Source organism: Mauremys reevesii, linkage group 5, assembly GCF_016161935.1.
Source record: "Mauremys reevesii isolate NIE-2019 linkage group 5, ASM1616193v1, whole genome shotgun sequence".
In the NCBI taxonomy this organism is placed as follows: domain Eukaryota; kingdom Metazoa; phylum Chordata; order Testudines; family Geoemydidae; genus Mauremys; species Mauremys reevesii.
In genome coordinates, this window is record NC_052627.1 from 52,954,993 (window position 1) to 52,977,977 (window position 22,985).

A 22,985-nucleotide genomic window follows, 5' to 3' on the forward strand; every position below is an offset into this window, starting at 1 on the left:
TCTACTGCCTAAAACCTAAAATTTTCCATATAATCACAGTGATTAACAGTGGATGCTGAAACCATCTGACCACACTAAACATGAGTGTGCCCTCAGCATTGTTTAGGAGAGAAATCAGAAGCCATACTGAAAACAAATGAAGAAGGCTGATAACCTGAGACAGGAAGCGAGTCAAATCTAAAACACACAATAAATAGGATTAACAAAATAACACTTGATATAAAATTGCTATCTTGCTCTAGATTTTCTGATAGTATTTTAAAACATTATTGATTCATTTAAACACTATCTCCCTCCCTCCTGAACTGTGGACAGCGAGTCTTTTAGAAAGACCTCATTCCCTCCTAGCACCCATCAGTTAATTCAAGTTGTTGAAGCTGGGCAGTCTTACAGTTTGAGAGAGAGAGAGCGAGAGAGCGTGCTAAGTAAAGGGAGACAGGGAAGAAAAAAGGAATGAGAAAGATGAAAATAACAGATATGAGGAGTATATAAGGGCTGTGGAAGTAGAAGAATAAAGGGGTTCCACAGGAAAACTACAGAAAAGGAGAATGTGAAAGAAGAGACAGGGAAGAGAAGACGCAGAAAAAGGAGGAACACAAGAGAAAAGTTTATGGAAATTTCCATGCTCCTTCTCCTGAAAGTAGATGGCATCTGATGCTTACATAAAATACATTTCCACTGGGGAACTTTTATACAGAAAACTCTTCACTTGAGGAAGAAAACTCAAAAGGGAACATGGCATTGTTTCAAATCCCCACCAGTTACTCTGTCACAGAGACAGACACTGGTTCAGGTGCAAAAGCACCTGGCTCCCTAGAGCACCCAATTACAAAAGTGCTCCAATCTAGAGCTGTGGGGTCCCTCTCAATTTCATCGAGCAGATCATTCCAGAAAACTATCCTAGCAGTCTGTCCACATACAAATCTTAACATATACATTAGGATGAACGTAGAATCCTGTGCTTGCATGAGAGCAAGCTACTGCATGGTACAGACTGGTAACACTGAAATCCTTAAAAAAGGACTTTCACAGTCTGAGTACTATGGAAAAAAAAAAGGGAAAATAACATAATTTAACTTTGTCAAGTAATTTTCCATAGCAAAACACTGAAGCTTAAGAAACAATGTTCTCCCTTAAAACCCATCTTCTCTTTATGCTTTATCCTGCAGTGAAATCATAATCCTGTGCTGATGACACCATAGTCTGTTACCTTGGAAACTGGTATCTCAAATTCAGCCTTAAGAATATACTCAACGGTCAGACTGTAAGAAAAGATAGATTAAGGAGGGCATAATCCTTGTTTGAAGTAAGTATCTATGAGAGGGGAAAAAAGCCAAGAGGTAAATGTATTCACATTATAAAATTTAGGAAATTTAATACAATGGATATGTTACACACCCTAAAATTCAAGAAGTATATACTCAGAGGGTGCAAAGAAAATGAAACCCTACCTTTTCACCCTTTGAGTATGTATTATGATGCAGTCCTTAATTGACTGAAACATATCCTATTGCTCAGATAATCCAATATATCATGATAACATTTTCTACAACCTTAGATACGCAGGTGTAGAATCCTGTAACATTTTTTCCATTTTTTAATACTTACACTAATTTTATGTCATAACGATGAAATATATCTTTACTGACAGCCCTTTTATATGATCAGTTCTCTTCTCTACAAGGTACATATTTTAATAATCTGGTTATAACTTCATGTGTTATATATATTTTCTTTTCAACCAACAGCACAGCTTTTCTTATAGGGTCAGTTTGAGGACTGAGCTAGTCAACTAGGAAGCTAACTGAGTTAACTGGGGACCTATGCATGCTAGTACATTTACAGTATTACTCAGTTTTGTTATGTTTCAGTTGTGGTATAACATGTAAGTAACATCCATTGAGAATTTTTAATATAAATGACTTTCATGGACTTTGTCTTGCATACACAAAATAGTATACAGCATTGCAAGATATAAATGTGTATCTACGGCTGTAAAATATCATGGTACTATGCTGGATTTCTTGAGAAATAGTATGACATCATGTAATGTAACCAAAGGCTACATATACCCTATGGAGCAGAATTAAAGTTCAGTTTATCACCTTGACTATGGCATTTCCTGACTTCTGCGTACATAACCATAAATCTTTAATCTTCCATCTCACTGGAGTCTATTACGCAACATGAACTACACCAGTTCCTGCTGCTCTCCAATACCTGAAAGCTTTCCACACTGTGCAGATAACTTTTTAAAGTAAGTTCTACAATAGGAGGCAACTTTCAAAACATTTCAGTTTCTAGGTCTACCCTTCCCAGCTCCACTTTAAGCCATCAAAATTTAATACAGAAATGAAGCCACACCTCCTAACAAATAAAATATAACAAAATAAAGAACCTACAATTTACAAATAAGTAGACATTGAAGAAATCCAAAAAAAGGTCTTTAAAACACCTCAATTCTGTTCTCATTGAAGTCAAGTCATATGAACTTCACTGGGAGCATGGTCAGGCCCTTAGTAAACATCTGAGAAAAAATAAGGGCAGAATTTAATTAAAAAAGAATTTGCTTCATTGTCATAATTACTACAAGGTTTGTTTATTCTTGGCCTGTTTTTCAACTCTGGAAGAGATTTTATGAGCAGAACAAATGATGTCTCCTGTAATTTCCTCAGATTAAAAATAGTACTGTTGCTTAGCATAGGGGCAGGATCTTATTTTGCTTGGAGAACATTTAGCACATTTTTTAAATCCCTTTCAAGCTAAACATTTTTTGGGGAAGGTAATTCAAAGTAGTTTTGAATTTGAGAGATAAAGACTCTAATCAACTTTTCACCTGGCTTTGCAAATTACGAGCCTGAGTGTAAGTTTTTGTCCCTTTGTTATAGCTAAAGGTAAAATATCATACACAAATAGAATGGGACTAGTCAAATATGTTTCAATCTAAAGAGCACCACCTGGAAAATGTTCATGAAGCTTGAAAGAGCAAGGGGAAAATGGACTTTTAAAATTTATACTTCTCTAATTTCTTATTTTTGTGGGCAGAGGACTTCCAAACACATATGCAAAGTTTCTTTCAGTTAAGGTAAACAAAATTAAAGTAATGTAAAATCTTGTTCTACAGTCAAAATGATCCATGCCATCTGGAGAATAGATAGAGAACTGTACGTATCTAACACACAGGTAGCGTAACAGAGGCCTCATTTGCAAAACAAATCTAATATTCATTATTAAGAAATCTACTACTACTTCATGATGTTGAAAAAAAACTAGTAAGAGTTAATTATCATCACGGGGGGGGGGGGGAAGAGAGGGAGCATGGTGACGAGAAAGAGGAATAGTTTGCCACAAGAACATCTAAGATTCAGTTTTGCTGTCTTTATCAGACCCAGGACTGTTGAGTTTCCCTTCCTGAAGACAGTTTCAAACTGAAGACTATTCCTAGCTGATCTGTGAGATTTTGTACCTCACTCCAACGTACAAGAAACATTCCAAGTAGAACACAGTTCTGAATCCACATACTGTGCCTACACTCCACTCCCACAAATTATTACTGGAGAATAAAGAATAGACCAAAAAATTGCCACCCATTCCCCTGACCTTACAGCTGAGGTAGATTCTCACTTCTTATAGAGAGAAACTCTCAGAGGCAAATGTAACAGGTAAGAAAAGTTCCATCTCTTTACTATAAAAATAGAGTGACACATTTGATGCAGAAACTTTGGATGCCAGTCTTGGCACAAATCTCTGGTATTGGTAAATAAGCTGGCCTTCCAGCTGCATTAAAATTAGGGCTACAGCTAAAATCCCAGCATCTGTACACAAATGGGATGGAATAATAGCTTTAATTAAATAACCAAATCTTATAACATTTCTAATAATTTAAATATCTTTGTTCTAAAACCAAGTCATGAAAATGTGGGAAACACACAAAGATGTAATTACAGGATAAAAGAAAACACTGTTCCACTAAATAAAAGGAAGAGTAGGTTTTCCAGCAGTTTGCAGCCCAGAATTTGGTTCTGCTTCCAAGACCCTTTCCTTGGGTCTTGGAATACCATACACCTTCAAAGAGGGACTTTTACATTCATTGCAACACACACAAAACAAGATTCTCATCTCGGATTTATACAGCGGATCTTGACTTTATATTTCCATCTCTGTGCAAATGAAAACAATTAGAAATCCAGACATGTAGGAAGAACAGAATAATGGAGCCAAGAATCACTATGTGGATCTGTGAGAATTTTCTCCACAGCATATTGTTAAATCATCCTCTACCTAATATCCAGTTCTGCAGAAACTGCTGCATTCACAAAAGAGAAGCAACTTTATCTTTAAAAATTTGATTTTGGAACCAGCAAAGGATTTATGAGCAAAAGACATTTTGAAAGTATGTGTTAAAATTTCCTTAAGGGTTAATGTATGCTCTTGAGTCATTTTCTGAATGGGAGTTTCACGAAAAACCTAAAATAGATTAAATTATGTCAGAGACTTCAAAAGAAAACACTGTTCTTTCAAGGAGGCTTTTATGTAGCACAAAAAATTGAGCACTGCAAGCAGTTCTTGAGTGCACAACTGAGATGCAATTTGATAAACAGCTTTCTGTCATTCAAGGCTAGGAATGTGCAAAACCATACTCTCAGCACTTTCATCAACAACACTATTCACTCGTTCTATCTCATTTTTATTGTGATTTTTTTCATTTTATTTACCCAGTCAATCATAAAAAATAGGTTTCTTACCACTTGTATGTGATACCATGTGATCTGCAGATGAAGGGTCATTTTCGCTTTCCTTAATGCCGCTGCTGCTGTTGTCTTTTTCAAGCAGTCTGTCCACCATTGCAATAATGCAGTTTAAACTCTTCCCCACATTGGTCCACACCCTATCCTGAAAAGAGCATCAGTATCACTACACATTATTGAAAGAAGCATAGAGAGAGATGTATTAGTAGACCACTGGCTTCTTAATATTGTCTACAGTAGAATTACTGAATTGTAAAGTGAAAATTAGGTGTCTACAAATGATGTAACTTAACATCTTTACACAGCATATCATCATTTCAAGAATTTTTTTCCATTGTCCCTGTTTCTTTGGTGTAAATAACTGAATGGGAACTGATTTTTTTAAGACACTAAAAGCGGTACATTTGTCGTTCACTTCAGACTGTCCAAAACCAAGGGCTAAATCTCCTAAATGCGCCCGCATTGCATGTACAGTTGCATGCAAAGTTGTCCACTTTAGGTTCAATCCTGTGAGCATCCTCGCCTCCAATTAACTGACTGCAATGGGAGGTGAGGGTGCTCGTTACCTTGCGGGATTGGCTCTTTGTTTGCAACACCATGGTTTGCACATGCAGCTTTATCAAAAGGATGTGCCCATTTACTGAACCCTCCATTTGCTAAAATGAGACCTATGTTGAATAAGCAAACATAAAAATGAGAGATGGTACACCAATATTAGCAGCCTGCCTATATGCCACATTCAGTAGCTAATGCAATTTCATTTTGTACATCATCTTCCATACAAATTGCAACCCATGACACTTTACAGAGTTAACTGGACATAACAAAAATTGCAGAAATAATAGAGCGGGAGTGAAATCAAGAGGTGTAAGCACAGATGAAAAGATAAGGTCAAGTCATTTGGAATGAGACAGACTAGAATCACTATGCTGGAGAGGAACAGGAAGGCTCCTGTAGGTGTCAGGAGCTGCAGAAGAGAAGGCTCTTAGATCCACACTAGTGGGATTGCGTGGAAGGACAGAAAAGAGGCCAGAGCCAGATAAGTAGAGAGAAATTGTGAGACAAGGCTAGTGACAGAGCTTGGAATGACTCCATCCACATTTTAAAATTAAAATGAATCATTTGACCTGAAATAAATGGATAGCTAATGGAAGAAAGAGGGTGAGTGATGCGATCATTCTTCTATATATGTGCGATGTGGTGCCCAGAAGTGTACTGTGTGTTTCTGTCGTGGGAGGCATGGGAAGGGAGTTTTACAAGACAAAGTGAAAGAAAAGAGTAAGCAGGAAGACTTAAGCAGAAACATAATGAACGTCACGTATGGGCAATGCTGTGGAGGTGAGGGATGGGAAGATTCAGACATGGGATGTGTGGGAGAAGAATTTAGACTAAAAAACAATATTATGGTTACAGACAAATGTAAACAAATGGAAGCTGGCCGGAGATAGAAGAGGCTGGATTTGTGCCAGAACTTCTACTCAGGCAAACTTCTTATTAATCTAAAACTATTCTATATTGTGTATCACCATTATTTACAGCATATACTTCTGCTGTAGAATGTATCACACTTTCAGAAGTTGCTACAGTATTTCAGTACTTATGTGTATAGTTCTTAATGGCTGGTGATTGCATGGTTTTCAAGGGTCTTTTAATGAGACACTTACTATATAACAAAGAATTTGCTAGCCACTTCCAATATGAACACATAATATAATCTTAAACTATGTCCAATTAATCATAGATTGTATAACACATAGTGGGAAAGTGTACCTAATACTGTAAAATAATCCTGATTTATGTATAAGATTCTAAATTTAGAGATATGCAGAACATGAAGTAGATTTGTGATAAGTAAAGTATAATACATGTGTTTAGTACTAGTACTGCATGTATTATATAGCATCCATTACATGTACATGAAAGTGGTGGCAGCTAAAAAGGAACACAAACCCTTCACGGAGAGATGTGATTTCAAAGGGAAACTAACAACACATTTGAATATGAGTTACATATAGGTTAATCAGTCAGTATAATCAGCTGTTAGTGCTTGTAACATAAAATCTGTTCATGTGATAAATCTGTTGTCATGATGATATAATCATGAAAAGGTGCAAAGGTGCATGTATATATATTTATATTGTTTTTTTTACAAAACATATACCTACACCATACACACACACACACACTGTAGGTGTGTGTTTTGTAAAAAAACAATATAAACACTCACAGTGAAAGTACACATAGAAGGCCATACATATTGTATGCATTAGTGAAGCTAGTCCTCATATGGAAGAAATATGTAGTGTTGCTAAAGGAACTGCTTTTGCTTTTGGTAAAAGGTTTTTTTTTTTTGTTTTGTTTTTTTTTGAGGACTGTTTTGATCAGAAGAATAAATAAAGTCTCAACTGTCTGGAAGTGGTAAGAAATTAGTAACTCTCAGGCAGACTTGTTGTTCACCACTTAATATACTAATGAGGCCATAATTTTCAAAGCCAGCCTGTAGAATTTGTGGCTGAAATACTGTATGTACAAATAAACAAGTGGGAAAAACCGGCAGTTGTACATCCATGACAGGCAGTTAGACACCTAACTACCTGATATTCACATCAACATGGGGGATTACACAAGCTAATAATTGCATGCATAATATTGAAACCTAAATTAGATGCAGTGTAGAGGCCCATTGGAAATCTTAGCTCTAGATATCAGCTCTAACTTAAGGGTGCCTGAAAATTGTTGAGAAAATGAAGAAGTATGTTTTATTTCAACCATGAGTGTGAGAGTGATTTTGAGATGGGAATTCTGCAAAGAATAATGAAATATTGTAAACAGGAAAAAAGTAGGGCTGTCAAGCGATTAAAAAAATGAATCACGATTAATCACGCAATTAAAACGATCAATCACACCGTTAATAATAGAATACCATTTATATAAATATTTTTGGATATTTTCCACATTTTCAAATATATTGATTTAAATTACAACACAGATTTTAAAGTGTACAGTGCTCACTTTATATTTATTTTTATTATAAATATTTGCACTGTAAAAATAAAAAATAGTTTTTTCAATTTCACTTAATAGAAGTACTGTCATGCAATCTCTTCATCATGAAAGTTGAACTTACAAATATAGAGTTAGGTACCAAAAAAATGCATTCAAAAATAAAACAATGTAAAACTTTAGAGCCTACAAGTCCACTGAATCCTACTTCTTTCTCAGCCAATTGCTCAGACAAACAAGTTTGTTTACATTTGCAGGAGATAATGCTGCCCGCTTCTTGTTTACAATATCACCTGAAAGTGAGAACAGGTGTTCACGTAACACTGTTGTAGCCGGCATTGCAAGATCTTTACATGCCAGATGCGCTAAAGATTCATATGTCCCTTCATGCTTCAACCACCAATCCAGAAGACATGCCTCCATGCTGATGATGGGTTCTGTTTGATAATGATCCAAAGCAGTACAGACCAACGGATGTTCGTTTTCATCATCTGTGTCAGATGTCACCAGTAGAAGGTTGATTTTCTTTTTTAGTGGTTTGGGTTCTGTAGTTTCTGCATTGGAGTGTTGCTCTTTTAAGACTTCTGAAAGCATGCTCCATACCTCATCCCTCTCAGATTTTGGAAGGCACTTCAGATTCATAAATCTTGGGTCAAGTGCTGTAGCTATCTTTAGAAATCTCACACTGGTACCTTCATTGCATTTTGTCAAATCTGCAGTGAAAGTGTTCTTAAAATATACAACACACTGGGTCATCATCCAAGACTGCTATAACATGAAATACATGGCAGAATGTGAGTAAAACACAGAGCAGGAGACATACAATTCTCCCCCTAGGAGTTCTGTCACAAACTTAATTAACACATTATTTTTTTAACGAGCATCATCAGCATGGAAGCATGTCCTCTGGAATGGTGGCCAAAGCACGATGGGGCATACGAATGTTTAGCATATCTGGCACATAAATACAATGCAATGCCAGCTACAAAAGTGCCATGCCAACAACAGTTCTCACTTTCAGGTGACATTGTAAATGAAGAATGGGCAACATTATCTCCCATAAATGTAAACAAACTTGTTTCTCTTAGAGACTGGCTGCAAAAGAAGTAGGACTGAGTGAACTTGTAGGCTCTAAAGTTTTACATTGTTTTGTTTTTGAGTGCTGTTATGTAACAAAAAAAAATAAATCTACATTTGTAAGTTGCGCTTTCACAATAAAGAGATTGCACTACAGTACTTGTATGAGGTGAATTGAAAAATACTATTTCTTTTATCAGTTTTACAGTGCAAACATTTGTAATAAAAATAATATAAAGTGAGCACTGTACACTTTGAAACTTAAATAAATATATTTGAAAATGTAGAAAAACATCCAAAAATCTAACCCTAACCGTCATATGTAGGTGTGGGCAAGAGAAACATAGGGAGTAAAGAGCCTCCATGTTCTCCACAGAAGAGGCTGAGAGAAAAGGAAGTCACTGCGTTGAGGAGTCACAAGGACTATACAAGGCTAAGCATTGATTCTGATGCTTTTCTCTCAACAGGGGAGAGGGCCAAATTTTTAACAAAGGGGCCCTTCAAATTTTCCATCTCGTTCATATGACATTTCTTAGGTAAAAACCACACTTTCTCACCAAATAAAATCCATCAATTCCATACTATTCCTCTACACATAAAGAAATCCATCAACTTCATATTCTTTCCCACCCCTCCAAAAATCCATGATTTCCAGACCATTTTCCTCCATCCCATCACTCCTTCCACTTGCCTCCCACCTTCTCAACCCAATATGCTTCCCCCTACCCAACACCTCATGAGAACTATTTCACAGATAGGCTCCTCACAGCCAGAGTAATGGTAGCAGGAAAGTGTCCTTCAGCCTGTGCTGGCTGCAATAATAGCAGACAATAGCCGACCTGCTACTTTTACCTGCAGGGCAGATGGCCAGGGGAAAGTGGGTCTCCTTTGATGGTGAATCAGGTATTGGGTCCCCTTTAGTTCTGGAGTGGGTGGGTTTCCCCTGACTGTCAGGGGTCAGATGGAGCAGCAGGTTCCCTGGAGTGGTGGTGGGAAATCAGGGGAAGGGAATTAGGCTTTTGGCTCCCCCTCCAGTGCTTGTTCTTTAAACATTGGACAGGCAGGCCAATGACAGGAAGAGAGGAGGGCTGCAATGGGTGCAGGCTCTTACTCAGTTCAGCAGCAGGTTGGCTTTGCCGCCTCTCCTCCTCCTTCGGAGAAGTTTTGGGAGGCAGCTAGGATTTAGGGCTGCACAGTGTATACAGCAATGCATCCTCTATTCATTCCTACTGGCACTAGAGACGGATGCAGAAGAGAAGTTTCTCTTACAAAAGCTACTGTGGCAGTGGCAGATATACCCACACCATACCAGCCACCTGAGTCACCAAAGCCAGCTCAGCATCATATTTTTAACAAGCAGGCCCAGTCTTCATACTTTTAGATAACCCTGTTAAACAATTCTCTCATTCCCTCCACCAGAGGTGGTGCTATATAGCCCACTGAGGGCCTTAAGCAGGAATATTTTAGCTCCCCCCCCAACACATACTAATAGGGGGGCCCCAAGCAATTGCTTAGTTTGCTTATGCCTAGTGCTGGCTCTGCACTCTCCCCATAAATGTAACCCTCCTGGTAGCAGAGGGCCTGCCTAAGAATTTTAAGAAAGGTTAATAAGGTGGGATCTGATTCAGGAGAATCACTTACACTCATTTTACATCACTGACTTAACTGGAGTTATTCCTGATTTGCACTGTTGGTGAAAGGAAAATCTAAACTGTGATTCTTTGAGTTACACCTCAGACTTAATCATCTCATTTTACACGGGCGAGAGGAAGAAAGTGAGTGTGCGTGTGTACGTGTACGCATGCACACATGCTGAGTTCTCCCTCAGCTTCTTTCTACAGAAGCTGAGCACAGCTCAGCCCTCACAGTGGGTTTACATGGGTTTAAGTTTTCAATGCTATCTTTGCAAGGAGAAGGGGCAGAAACTTGCTTTTCCTTTTGAAATAAAAGACAGAATTCTATGTCATGGGGCCCAAAGGCTGTCTTTGTTTCCACAGGCCTCAACAAACACCCTGCAGAGCTCATCAATGACCCCATCCCTTCCACACCAGCCAGCAGAGCTTTGTTTTTGCAAAGTAGAGCACAGCCACTGTAGTTCCCAGAGGTTTGAGAGGCACTGCACCTGCTTAAATTATCATGCAGGCATGCAGCTATGCGCCAGAACTGCATGTTAATAGTTCTTCATGGAATGTTCATAATAGATCACGCATCTTAATGAACGTTCAAGAATCCTAGCTAATGTCCACTCATGATGGGACAGTACTTTGGAATGGGATATAGCAGTGGTTGCCAACTGGTCAATCGCGATTGACTGGTCGATCCTGGAGACTCTGCCAGTCAACTGCGATCTCTGGCTGCTAAAAGTCCGGTGGTGCAGTGGGGCTAAGGCAGACTCCCTGCCTGCTCCAGCCCCACACCACTCCCAGAAGTGGTCAGCACGCCCCCGTGGCTCCGGGGGAGGGAGAGGCAAGGGTGTCTGCGCACGGCTCCTGCATCAAGCACTGCCCACAAAGCTCCCATTGGCTGGGAACGGGAACCGTGGCCAATGGGAGCTGCGGGGCGGGGGTGAGGGTGCCTGCAGAATGGGGCAGCATGCAGAGTCACGTGCCCTCCCCTAGGGCGACCAGATATCCTGGTTTTTAAAGGGTCAGTCCCGTTTTTGGGGACTTTTTCTTATATAGGCGCGTATTACCCCCCACTCCTGTCCCATTTTTTCACAGTTGCTACCTGGTCACCCTCCCCTCCCCCCAGAGGCCATGTTCGCCCCTTCCGGGAGTGGCGTGGGAGCAGCCTGCAGTAAGTGCCACCCGGCGGGACCCTGCAGCTGGTGAAAGTGAATGAGGGTGGAGGAGAGGCAGTAACGGAGAGGCGGAGAGGAATGGAGTGAGTGGGGCGGGGCTTCAAAGAAGGGTTGGGGTAGATCCTGGGTTGTACTTAAACTAAAAAAGTGATCTTGTGCATAAAAAGGTTGGAGACCACTGGGAAATAGGCTATTGTGGATGGGAGAATATTTCACACAGGAATTACAGTATATTCAGATATTGCACACAGCAGTATTAGCACACTGGTTAAAATACTATAAAAAATAAAATAAAATTATATACAAAATACTGATTACTTTCCACTGTCAACATTCAATTGCATAATTTTTGGTATACTAATTTCTTTTATAAATATTTTTATATGTAATCTTCTAGAAGTGCCATTTTAACTGGGAAAAAAGTCAGCTTGTTCTCACCATTGTATGTTTTTATTATTACTATACAAATAGCATTGTAACGCCAACCATGTTAACTAGTAAGTCAGAAATGTAGAGCAGAAACACTTCCAAGTGGCAGTCTGCCCACCCACTCTTGCATTATGCATGACATGATATTTTTTTCCCTCCCTGGAGGGAGGTTCTAGGATAGCAGAAGCAGCTGGCAAGCAGAGAAGGAAGTAACTATTCACAGGCAATCTGTAACTATCAAGTTAAATATTTTTTCTTAAGCAGTAATGCTTTGGTACTACCTAAGCATAGTGCTTACAATTACACCAGTATAAGTAGCTCAATCAATACTGCTGTCAACTGTCTGGCATTAATGTTTGTATTTGACATCCAAAGAGAAAGGTGTATTATAGCACTGCTGCTCAGGGCCCTGATCCTGCAACTGGATCAGCATAGCAAGATCCCTAATGGATCCACCAATTTGGATCCACTTGCAGAAATAGGACCTACAGTAAGTTGATTAGAAATGTATACTCAAAAAGGCTAAGAAAAACCTCTTACCCGATATAAATAATCAACAAAGAACAGAAATACAAAAAGCTATTTTTCATAAGGGTTTAGTTTGTACATTAAGTCTTAGCCTAATGGTGTATACGTCTCAAGGAATATAGGCAGTTTCATAAGTTAGTAAAAATCTGCATATGCATTCTTTTTAAATATAATTTCTTTGTATGACACACAGATTAGTTAAGAATAAGAATAATTCAGTTTCTCAGATATCATTGCCCACTCAACATGAAAAACAGAACATTAAAATAGAAAGTTGGAAGCTACTCTTTATAAAGAATTTTTTTTGCATTTTTTTTAAAGTTGGACCTAGAACTCATGACTCCAGATGCTTGTAAAATAAATCACCAGTATTGTAATAAATAAATAAATAAATAAATAATTACGGAGTTATTTAAAGTAGGAAGACCTGGGTCAGTTTAAGAGTTTTGTAGGACATTGTTTTAGATTTCAGACAAACTAAACTTAGACTCCCAGCTCCAAGAAACTTCTGTTTTCTTTGATATAGTGAAAGAAAAGCAATATGTATCTTCACCAACACAAAGATGAAGAATACTGCATATGGCATAGAGCAGGGGTAGGCAACCTATGGCACACGTGCCGAAGGCAGCACGCGAGCTGATTTTCAGTGTCACTCAACACTGCCCAGGTTCTGGCCATTGGTCCAGGGGGCTCTGCATTTTAATTTAATTTTAGATGAAGCTTCTTAAACATTTTTAAAACCTTATTTACTTTACATACAACAATAGTTTAGTTATATATTATAGACTTATAGAAAGAGACCTTCTAAAAACGTTAAAATGTATTACTGGCACGCGAAACCTTAAATTAGAGTGAATAAATGAAGACTCGGCACACCGCTTCTGAATGGTTGCCAACACCTGGCTTAGAGAGTCACAGAAAGCACAATATTCCTTTGAGGTTTAATTGTTTTCTAACTTCCAAACAAATTTTCAAAGAAATGTTATTGTATAACTAAATTGCAGATTAGCTTAAGCATTTTTCTCACACTTTCCAAGCACTTGCTCTATTTCCACCATGTTGACAAGAGTTCAGTAATTAAAACTAAGATAATATATGCCATCAGCTTTCCATTAAAACAGAGACTGGGAAGCTAATGAGAGGATAATTCAGCCCTGATCTCTCAAAATACTTAAGCATGTGCTTAACTTTAATGGGAATACTTACATATTTCAAATTAAGCATGTGCTTAAGTGCTTCACTGGGCTGCTGATTTAGACAACTGTTAGGAGTCTGTAACTCATGTTATAAAGAAATAAAATAAAGCTTCAACAAACAAATAAAACCAAGGTAGCGTCTACATAACTGCAAATGTAATAAAATGAACTAAGATTCAATTCGTACAAAATTATTAATCTTTTCAATGTCATCAACACTCATGATTTTATCACAAGTCTTGCAATATTATTTGTTCTTCTTAAAGCTCCAGCACCCAGAGTCACGTTATTACATGAAAATTTCAGCTTTCATTTAAAATAAAAAGCACATTTTTTGTCTTTTCTTTATCTGAAAAATATTCTTCTTTCCATATTCATGGTATAAGCAGAACTTTAGCTCAGGTGTGAAGATACTGAAGCTCACACAAGCAAAGATTAATTATTAATTATTGACAGCAAAGATTAATATGTTGGAGTACTTGCATCCATGATACCACAGCGATGAACTGCATATAAGAAACTGACGAGAAATAGAATGGAGGATGTGGGAGGAATGTGTTGAGGAAAAAGATCATAAAAGCATCCACTGAAATAACGAATTCACAAAATCTGAGCTGTATAAATTGTGCAAATCATTGAAAGATCTGCTAAGAATGTTGACATTTAAAAAGCATGTTTGATTCTTTTATGGCATTTCAGATATCCTCTAAGAATAGATTCATAGAAAACAGTTCTCTTTCACTGATCATTAGTTCATGCATTTTGAAACTATTTATGTTCACTCTTGGCAAAAATTGAACTTTGATTTCATACTCCTTTTTAGTCCCCTTTATATCTGCTTAAATGACAAAAAGAATTGAGGTAAACACCAGGGCCGCCCAGAGGGCCTAGCACTTGGGCGGCAGGTCCCAGGGTGGAAGGACCCCCCGCCGCAGGTCTTCGGGGCACTTTGGTGGCAAGTCCCGGAGCAGAAGGACCCCCCGCCGCTGAATTGCCGCTGAAGATCCGGCACTTTGGCGGCGGGTCCCGGGGCGGAAGGACCCCCGCCATGGGTCTTCGGGGCACATCGGCGGCGGATCCTGGAACGGGAGGACTCCCCCACCGCCGAATTGCCACCGAAGACCCGGAGCAGAAGACGCTCCAGGGGCCCGGGCCCTGCGAGAGTTTTCCAGGGCCCCTGGAGTGAGTGAAGGACCCTGCCCCAGGAGCCCCGAAAAACTCTCGTGGTGGCCCCTGTGGGGCCCGGGGCAAATTGCCCCACTTGCCCCCCCTCTGGGCAGCCCTGGTAAACACACAACATGGCTTTTTCCCATCTGGTCATGAAGATTTTCGCTTCCAACACTGCTATACGCACAAACTAAGCAGTCACACACAAGCAAATTATTCATCAGAAAATTGTTTAAAGTTACTTTTGTGGGACTTCATTAGAAAAGTATTCTTGGGATTCAAATGAATCAGAAAATGGAATCTATGCGTCTGTAAAATAAAGTAGTATTTAAAGTCTAAAAATTCTGTCTTTCTAACAAGAGGGGACATGGAGATTAAGACTTGTGTTTGTCTACACTTAGCTGTGGATTTTTTGATAGAGTTTCAAGCAAGAACTTGGAGGCTACTTACCCACTCTTCTTCATCATATTCTGAATGGTGAGGTATAGAGTTCTGCCGTTTGATCTGAGATGGATGGTCCTGACTCTGTGGCTCACCAGACCCTTCCACACTGTTTCTGGGCACAGTTGGCTTCTTGAGGACACAACCTGGACGGGCTGTGTATAGCGCTAAAAGGGCACTTCTGACCAGCTGATCCTTGAAGGCATGCACAAATAACTCTGTCTAGAAAGAAATTAATGGGCTGTTAGACCGAAGTGTGTAATGTATATGTAATTATTAAAATACACATTTTTGTTTAGGTAGAGTGAAAATTAATTGCTATGCAGTCTGAGACACAGAAAGGAACTTATACCAAACATTGGGGAACAATGTCAGGTTCTGGAACATTGCCAGTCTCTGAAATTCCACTCTTCTAAAAGTTAATGCAAAGGTACAGTATCTGTTATAAAGACCATCTGTCTACATAGTCCTGTTTTATTCTAGTTCCAAATCCTCTCTGTTGAGACAGGTTTCTATGGGGATAACTGTTTGAACAGTATTAATCTGCTGCTCTTTTTAAGTATGTTCCAACAAATGTCAAAAGAAAATGTGATTAATTTCAGAATTTTCTTTCCAAAAAAGAAAGAAACAAATAAATAAATTCAAGTAGAGTATAGCACAAGGAAGGCAATGCTTACAAGTGGGACTGAAGCATATGCACAAAGCATGAGCTTAGATCAGTGCTGGAATAAGTCAAAGGCATAGGCACTATAGGCTCATGCCTAGGGACCCAGCTTTTGGAGTTAGTTGTGCGATGGTGTCAGAATCTCAGCTTTCCTTAAAAAAAAAAATCTAGCCCTTATGGTTGCAAAGACAAGTTTGAAAATGTGACTCAAGCATAACCAATGAAGTGACACCATCACAGAGAAACCAGAACAAAAGCTTTAAAATTACATAATGTTCCTTCACCTCAGTGGGGTGTTAACTCAAATCCACAGCTCTGGGAGTCTTTGCCAATACCATCCCAGCAGGAGACTCTGAGATGCAGGAGGATATGAGAGCAACAGGCCTGGCCTACTCACCCAAGCAGATATACTCCAGTTGCTGGCAGTACTGAGAGGTCTGCTGCCTGCCTTTTTGGGAGAAGAGGGACCTTGATGGCATTCCTAGAATGAGAACTGTGACTCTCAGGCCCATTTGTGGTTGACTACTCTGTGACAGCAGCTCTTGTCAGGCCTGACATACTCACTCTATCCAACATACTGTCGTCATAATCTGTATCTAAAAGGTGCCATGTAAAATATCATTGGAAAATTAACAACTCACTGGTTATTAATATTCTTGCATGATGTAGGTAGAGGATGTGTACAAAGAGTTACAAATATGTGCTAGAATTATGTCCTTAAAATGTGTTTGGCAAGCAGCATACAAGTCCATTCTGCCCTAGACAAAGGAATGCTCATTTGCATGTCAGGCAGAGACAATGAAGGTCTGTTTACATACAAGATAAACAAATTGGTCATGGGGAGACAGACAGTATGGTGTCTATACCCCAACAACAGAGAGTAACCATTTGGGCTATAAAGTCCAGGGTCTGAACCGCAAATGATAAGTAACTGAATCAACTGATCGTATACAATATTATTGTATAACAAATGTGTATTAAGTAAGGTCCTTTCTGAAAGCTAATGATCCACTGGTAATTAATATCATTGTGAAATCTATGTATTAACACTATATGAGAAAATATGGATAATGCATGATATTACACTTTAAAGTCTGTGACAAACACAGGGAGAAACAGGTTTTCCCCAGACAAAAGGGAAGAGACATATTGACCTGTCTCCAATGAAATTAAACAGGGTGTGATCAAAAGCAATGGAAGCTCCATTTACATATGAATCAGCAGGGGGATAGGAAGTCCACAAGAAGAGAAGAACAGCATAAGATCATCCTGAGTCTGAGGACAAAACGGTGAATTTGGGAAGCTAATATAAGGAGAAAAAAAGAAGCCATTTTGGCATCCATCACTGGACACAGACAAGAGGTCAGAGCTCTTGGAAGCTGAGAAAGATGGGGCTGTCCTCTGAGTGGGCTGAAGTCTCTGGGAACAAAAGATTGGTAAGAAATCTACCAAGGCCGTAGTTTTTAAGTCTTAGCCATTACAAAGAGTATTTTTACTTTTGTTTGCAACCCTTTCTAACTTCATTTATTTTACTTGGTATCACTTAACCTATATCGTTTTGTTAATAAACTTGCTTTATTTTTACAATAAGCCATTTAGTGCTGGGCTTGAAGGGAAGGGTGTGTTTACTCCAGTGAAGTTAATAAGCTGTAAAGGAGCAAACAAACCTTATTATTTCTCTGAAATGTTCCAGGAGAGGGCTGGACACTTGAGGGAAGATTGTTTTGGGGAAATTCAGGACTGGGAGGTGTTGGAGTTACCCCTTCATAAGGTAACTGTTGATAGTGACTAGAGTGGGGCTGTTGTTCTGTAGGCAGTCTGCTGGGGTCTGAGCAGAGTGCTGAACCAGGGCTGCACAGCACACAGTCACTCAGGATGCTTCATGCTTGCCTGATGGCTGTTGGTGTCCAGGCAGGCTATGAGCCACAGCAGCAGAGCTGTTAAGACACCCAGGGTTACAGGGCAGGTGGTGACACAACCCCTGACTTGTTCTGGATCGCACCCCAGAACATGACAATAACTCTGCCCCATCCTGCTGCCACTGAATATGGGAAGTGAGCAAGCCTTCTCCCCACCACCATATCAAGAGGGTGATGGGATGAAGCTACAGTGCAGAAGCAGGGCCCAAGGAGTGGAGTTATGGGGTGCCTTATGTTATGGTACTCCTTGGGCAAAGGTTTGCCTTAAATCTAGCCCTGAAATATATTACTCTGTTAAGCTTTCTGTTAGGAATATCATGGAAAGACATAATTTTCTACAAACTATGCCAATATGTTGCAATGAAATACACCTCTGACTTGCACAATTTATAAAGAACCAAATTATTCAAGCCTTTATCCAGTTTCTGTTCAATTCTTGCTCAGGTAAAGCTCTAATTGTCTTAGGTTGGAGTAATGTCAAACAAGGATTGAATTAGAAAAGAATAACAGAAATAATGAATTAATGATGACTTCAGCATTTGGCCCAAAGCTTCTATAGCCACTGCATGGAATTTCATGGTGCAATACGGGGGTAGAATTTCTGTTCCCCCAATCCATGCATGGAGTAGTTCTCTGCACATGGGCCTCTTCCCTTCCATGCAGAGGAGTGACTCAGCTATTTTTCAGACTGTCTTCCCATCACCTGAACATACTGGAAACATTCTCTGCATGGTTCATGAGCTACGCTGGGAGAGTGGGTGAAGATAGAACAGATCTGGGGTAGTAAAACAACTCTTTTCCTCTCTGGTACCTCAGCCTTTAGTAGACAAGATGATACATCTAACACGGGGTGAGCAACTTTTTGGCCTGAGGGCCGCATCTGGGTATGGAAATTGTATGGTGGGCCATGAATGCCCGGTGGCGGAGAGGGGTTCTATGGGGTGTAGCATGCGAGGGGGCTTTACAGGGGCGGTACCAGGGACTCCTAGGGGCCCTGCCAGCAGTGACACCTGGGTGGCCATATCAGGCACCACGATGGGCAGAGGCACCTTAGCTGGGACGGAATCAGCCCCTGGGCTGTTTCGAAGCTTTTGAGGGTGGGGAGCTTACCTCAAGTTCCGCTTGTGACACTGTGCAGAGATCCCATGGAGCTAGACTTCGCTGAAAGGAGGATGTGGCACCCCTGTACATCTCAATTCCTAACCCATCCTCAGTGTAACCAACTACAACAGATTCTTGTGCCTGGGACCCACAGGATTTGCTCCTTATCAGTGTTCCTTGTCTCATCCTAGGTTTGTCACCATGTTCTAGAACTTTGCAGTAACTCAAATAGCCTCCAGCAACTCTCTCTTCCCTTCAGAAATGTGTATGTTCCATATCAGTGAAGTCCATATACAAGTGTGAAATAAATGTGTTAGTTGAGAACAATGTCAGGCTTCTTAAAAATACAATACAATATAATTCATCTAATTGGCTGACCACAGCATATAAAAAGGTCTACATAATAGGAGTTACACGGGTATATTATATTTAAGGTAGAAGAGAAGGTTATCTGATCCACTGACATATGTCCCAGTAAAATCTGACTTATGGGATTCTCAAACTTTTCAATGGATATATGAATTTTTTTTGTTATAAAAGGCCGAAGAATCCTCAACTACGTTATATCAAAACTTCTTCCATCATAAAGCAGGGCCAAATTCATCCCCCTTGTAACTCCAGAGACACAAATAGAGTTGCAACAAAGGTGAATCTGGCCCATAATATTATTTTTTTTTTTATCATCTGAATGAGTAGAGTAAAAGTAATTTCAGTAATTCCAGGCTTCGAATAAACAGGATTTTTTCAGTGCAACTGACATATCACATGGATCAGGACCTCAATTACTAGACAGGTTGTTTTTGGATAATCAAAGTTTGGATAAATGAAGTTTGACTAAACTTCATATATATAGATAAACCCCAAGACCTCTTTGCCAAATACAATGCAGATGGTTTAAATGCACGATCACTGCTAATTGCCAAATTTTTCTGGTGCTATATGCTGTTCCTGTGTTCTCACTTATGCCCTGATTGAAAGCACATTGAAGTCATTGGAAAGACTCCTACTGGATATGTCTACATCTCAAATTTTGGTCAACGCAAGTTACATTGGCACAAAGCCGTTGCAATTAGTATATCACTGATGCACGTTCATGCTTGGCACCATTTGTAGGCATTACGTGTACTCACCGGAAGCATTTGTATCAATGCACAGTGCAGTGCACTATGGGTAGGTAACCCAGTGTGCAACCTGCTACCATCCAGAGAACTGTCTTTTGAGACGTTTTGGCAATGCAAGGTGGGGTCGAAATGAGTCATGCAGGGGTGATTGGAAGCAAGGGGTCAACTTCCCAGTGTACAACTGTCTCCATCCTATAATGTCAGCTATATCTCATAATTATCCCACCTTTTTCAAAATCCCACAAGCCTGCATGGCCCTCCTCACAGTCTGCCATCTCTGACAGAAGCATGGACTCTTCTCAGTGGTACCAGATGACAGAACATGGAGTAATGGTCTCAAGTTGCAGTGAGGAAGGTTTAGGTTGGATGTTAGTAAAAACTTTTTCACTAGGAGGGTGGTGAAGCACTAGAATGGGTTACCTAAGGAGGTGGTGGAATCTCCTTCCTTAGAGATTTTTAAGGTCAGGCTTGATAAAGCCCTGGCTGGTATGATTTAGTTGGGAATTGGTCCTGCTTTGAGCCAGGTGCCTCCCAACCCTGATATTTTATGATTCTGTGGAACCTGCACAGCTCTCCACTATTGTCATAAGCGTTGCAAGCACAGGATGCATGATCCTCTGGTATGTGCAGATCTGCAAGAACTGACTCAGTCGGGAACATGATGATTTTTTGGAGGACAGATTGCTGTGGGTCATAGTGAGAACCAGTTGAAGGTTGTTGGTGGTGTTCATAGAGCAGGAGCATGTGAAGTGCCACTTCTGGGCCCGAGAAACAAGTACTGACTAGTAGGATCACATCATAATGCAGGCTTGGGATGATGAGCAGAACTTTCAGATGCACAAGGCCACAATCTGTGTGCTGAGCTTGCCCCAGCCCTCCAGCACAGGATACCAAAATGAGAGCTATACTGACAGTGAAGAAGCGATTGTTGATTGCTCTGTGGAAACTTGCAACTCCAGATTGCTCCCTGTTAGTGGGGAATCACGTTAGAGTTGGAAAATGCACTGTGGGGACTGGTGTCATGCAAGTGTGCAGGACCATTAATTGCCTCCTGCTAGGCTGGATTGTGATTCTTGGCAGTGTGCAGGACATAATAGAGGGATTTGCAGCAATGGGATTCCTGAACTGCAGTGGAGCAATCGGTGGCATGCACATCCAGGGGCGGCTCCAGGCACCAGCACGCCAAGCTCGTGCCTGGGGCGGCAAGCCATGGGGGGCGCTCTGCCGGTCGCAGCGAGGGCGGCAGGCAGATTGCCTTCGGTGGCATGCCTGCAGAGGGTCCGCTGGTCCCGTGGCTTTGGCGGACCTCCCACAGGCGTGCCGCCGAATCCGCGGGACCAGGGACCTCCCACAGGCAAGCCGCCGAAGGCAGCCTGCCTGCCATGCTCGGGGCGGCAAAATACCTAGAGCCGCCCCTGTGCATATCCCTATTTTGCCACCAGACCACCTTGCCACAGAGTAGCTCAACTGAAAGGCTACTTTTCTATCATTATGCAAGCATTGGTGGATGACCAGGAATGTTTCAGTGACATCAAGGTGGGCTGGTCAGGGAAGGTGCATGACACTCACATCTTAAGAACGCAAGACTTTTCAGAAACATTGGGAATGCTGAAATGCCAATAGTGATCCTGGGAGACCCAGTCTATCCCTTGCTCATGAAACCATACACTGGCCACCTTGACAGCATCAAGGAGATTCAGCTACCGGCTCAGCAGGTGCAGAATGATAGGTGAATGTGGTTTTGGTAGATTGAAGGGACGCTGGCACTGTTTACTCACAAGATTGGATCTCAATGAGAAAAATATCCCAATGGTTATAGCTGCCTGCTGTGTCCTGCATAATATTTGAATTATGTCTTGATGCATCTCCCTCTCCTTTTCCTGATGGGATTCTCTCCTCTTTCCTTCTGCAGGCTGTCTGCAATGATCACCCTCCAGGCCCTGTCTGATACAGCACGGACTTGCAGGGTCTCACTGAAAATGTCATCCCGAGTCCTCTTCCTTCTCCTCCTTATCTGGTTCAGGCGTTCCACAGGTGCGGAAGGGGAACCCCTCAGGGCTGCCATAGCAGCAGCTGCAGATAAAGCACACAGATGTTATAGTCAGGATAGTCACAACAGAAAGTGAAACTTAAGATTCAGAACTCCCCACTCTTGCTCCCATAAAGTTTTAAACAAGACCAGCTCATTGCACTTCTGCTTGGAAGTGCCTGTGCACGGTGCCACTCACAGCACCAGCCATGGTGAGTATGGCCCACAGGGTGAGGGAAATGAGGAAGGAATTTCTCATTTGCATGTAACTATGAGTATATGGCAATGGCACTGGATACTGGCATCATTTTCCACAGATGGTGATGATTTTAGCTGATCTCACTCCTGAGGGTAACAAAGGCACAGAGAGAACAGCTGCTGCTGGTGTCCTGAAGCCACCCAGGCCTGTATGCTGCTAGCCTGCGTACTGCAATGGTGCCTGCTAAAGTTGTTGCTCACTAGAGCAGGAGAGTGTCCTACCGCCAAGGAAGAAATAAGGCTGCCATCCCTAGAAACCTCTGGGAGAGGATTGCAGAGAACCTACATGAAAGTTTCATTGAGACCTCTCAGGAGGATTCAAGGGACATCCCTGTGCACATAAACTAACTGCTCTGCATGCCCACCCTTGCTTTACTCTACAGTGGAATAAAAAGCAGATAACTCTACCTCTCTTTGTTATACTACCTCGTCTAGTACCAGTAAATTAATGAAAAGGCAATCATTGTGTCCTGTTAAGTTGGGGAACCCACCACTGTAATAGGA

At 40.7% G+C, this 22,985-nt stretch overlaps 1 protein-coding gene and 1 long non-coding RNA gene across 13 annotated transcripts in view; one reads left to right on the forward strand and one right to left on the reverse strand.

The window, feature by feature from the left end:
• Positions 1 to 22,985, reverse strand: part of INPP4B (inositol polyphosphate-4-phosphatase type II B) — a 554,905-nt gene that overhangs the window by 137,415 nt on the left and 394,505 nt on the right. For all 11 annotated transcript variants that reach the window (XM_039539756.1, XM_039539755.1, XM_039539753.1 and 8 more), the window contains 2 exons: positions 15,399 to 15,611; positions 4,746 to 4,893 (listed from right to left, as the gene is read on the reverse strand). In XM_039539756.1, coding sequence (XP_039395690.1) covers positions 4,746 to 4,893; positions 15,399 to 15,611 — 361 coding nt within the window. The remainder of the gene's footprint in view (positions 1 to 4,745; positions 4,894 to 15,398; positions 15,612 to 22,985) is intronic.
• Positions 1,226 to 22,873, forward strand: LOC120405881. Of its 2 annotated transcripts, XR_005598962.1 has the most exons (5): positions 1,226 to 1,306; positions 15,689 to 15,819; positions 17,275 to 17,489; positions 22,107 to 22,435; positions 22,541 to 22,873. It is a non-coding gene; the product is annotated as an uncharacterized LOC120405881 (long non-coding RNA). The 2 variants fall into 2 exon arrangements; XR_005598963.1 differs by lacking the exon at positions 17,275 to 17,489.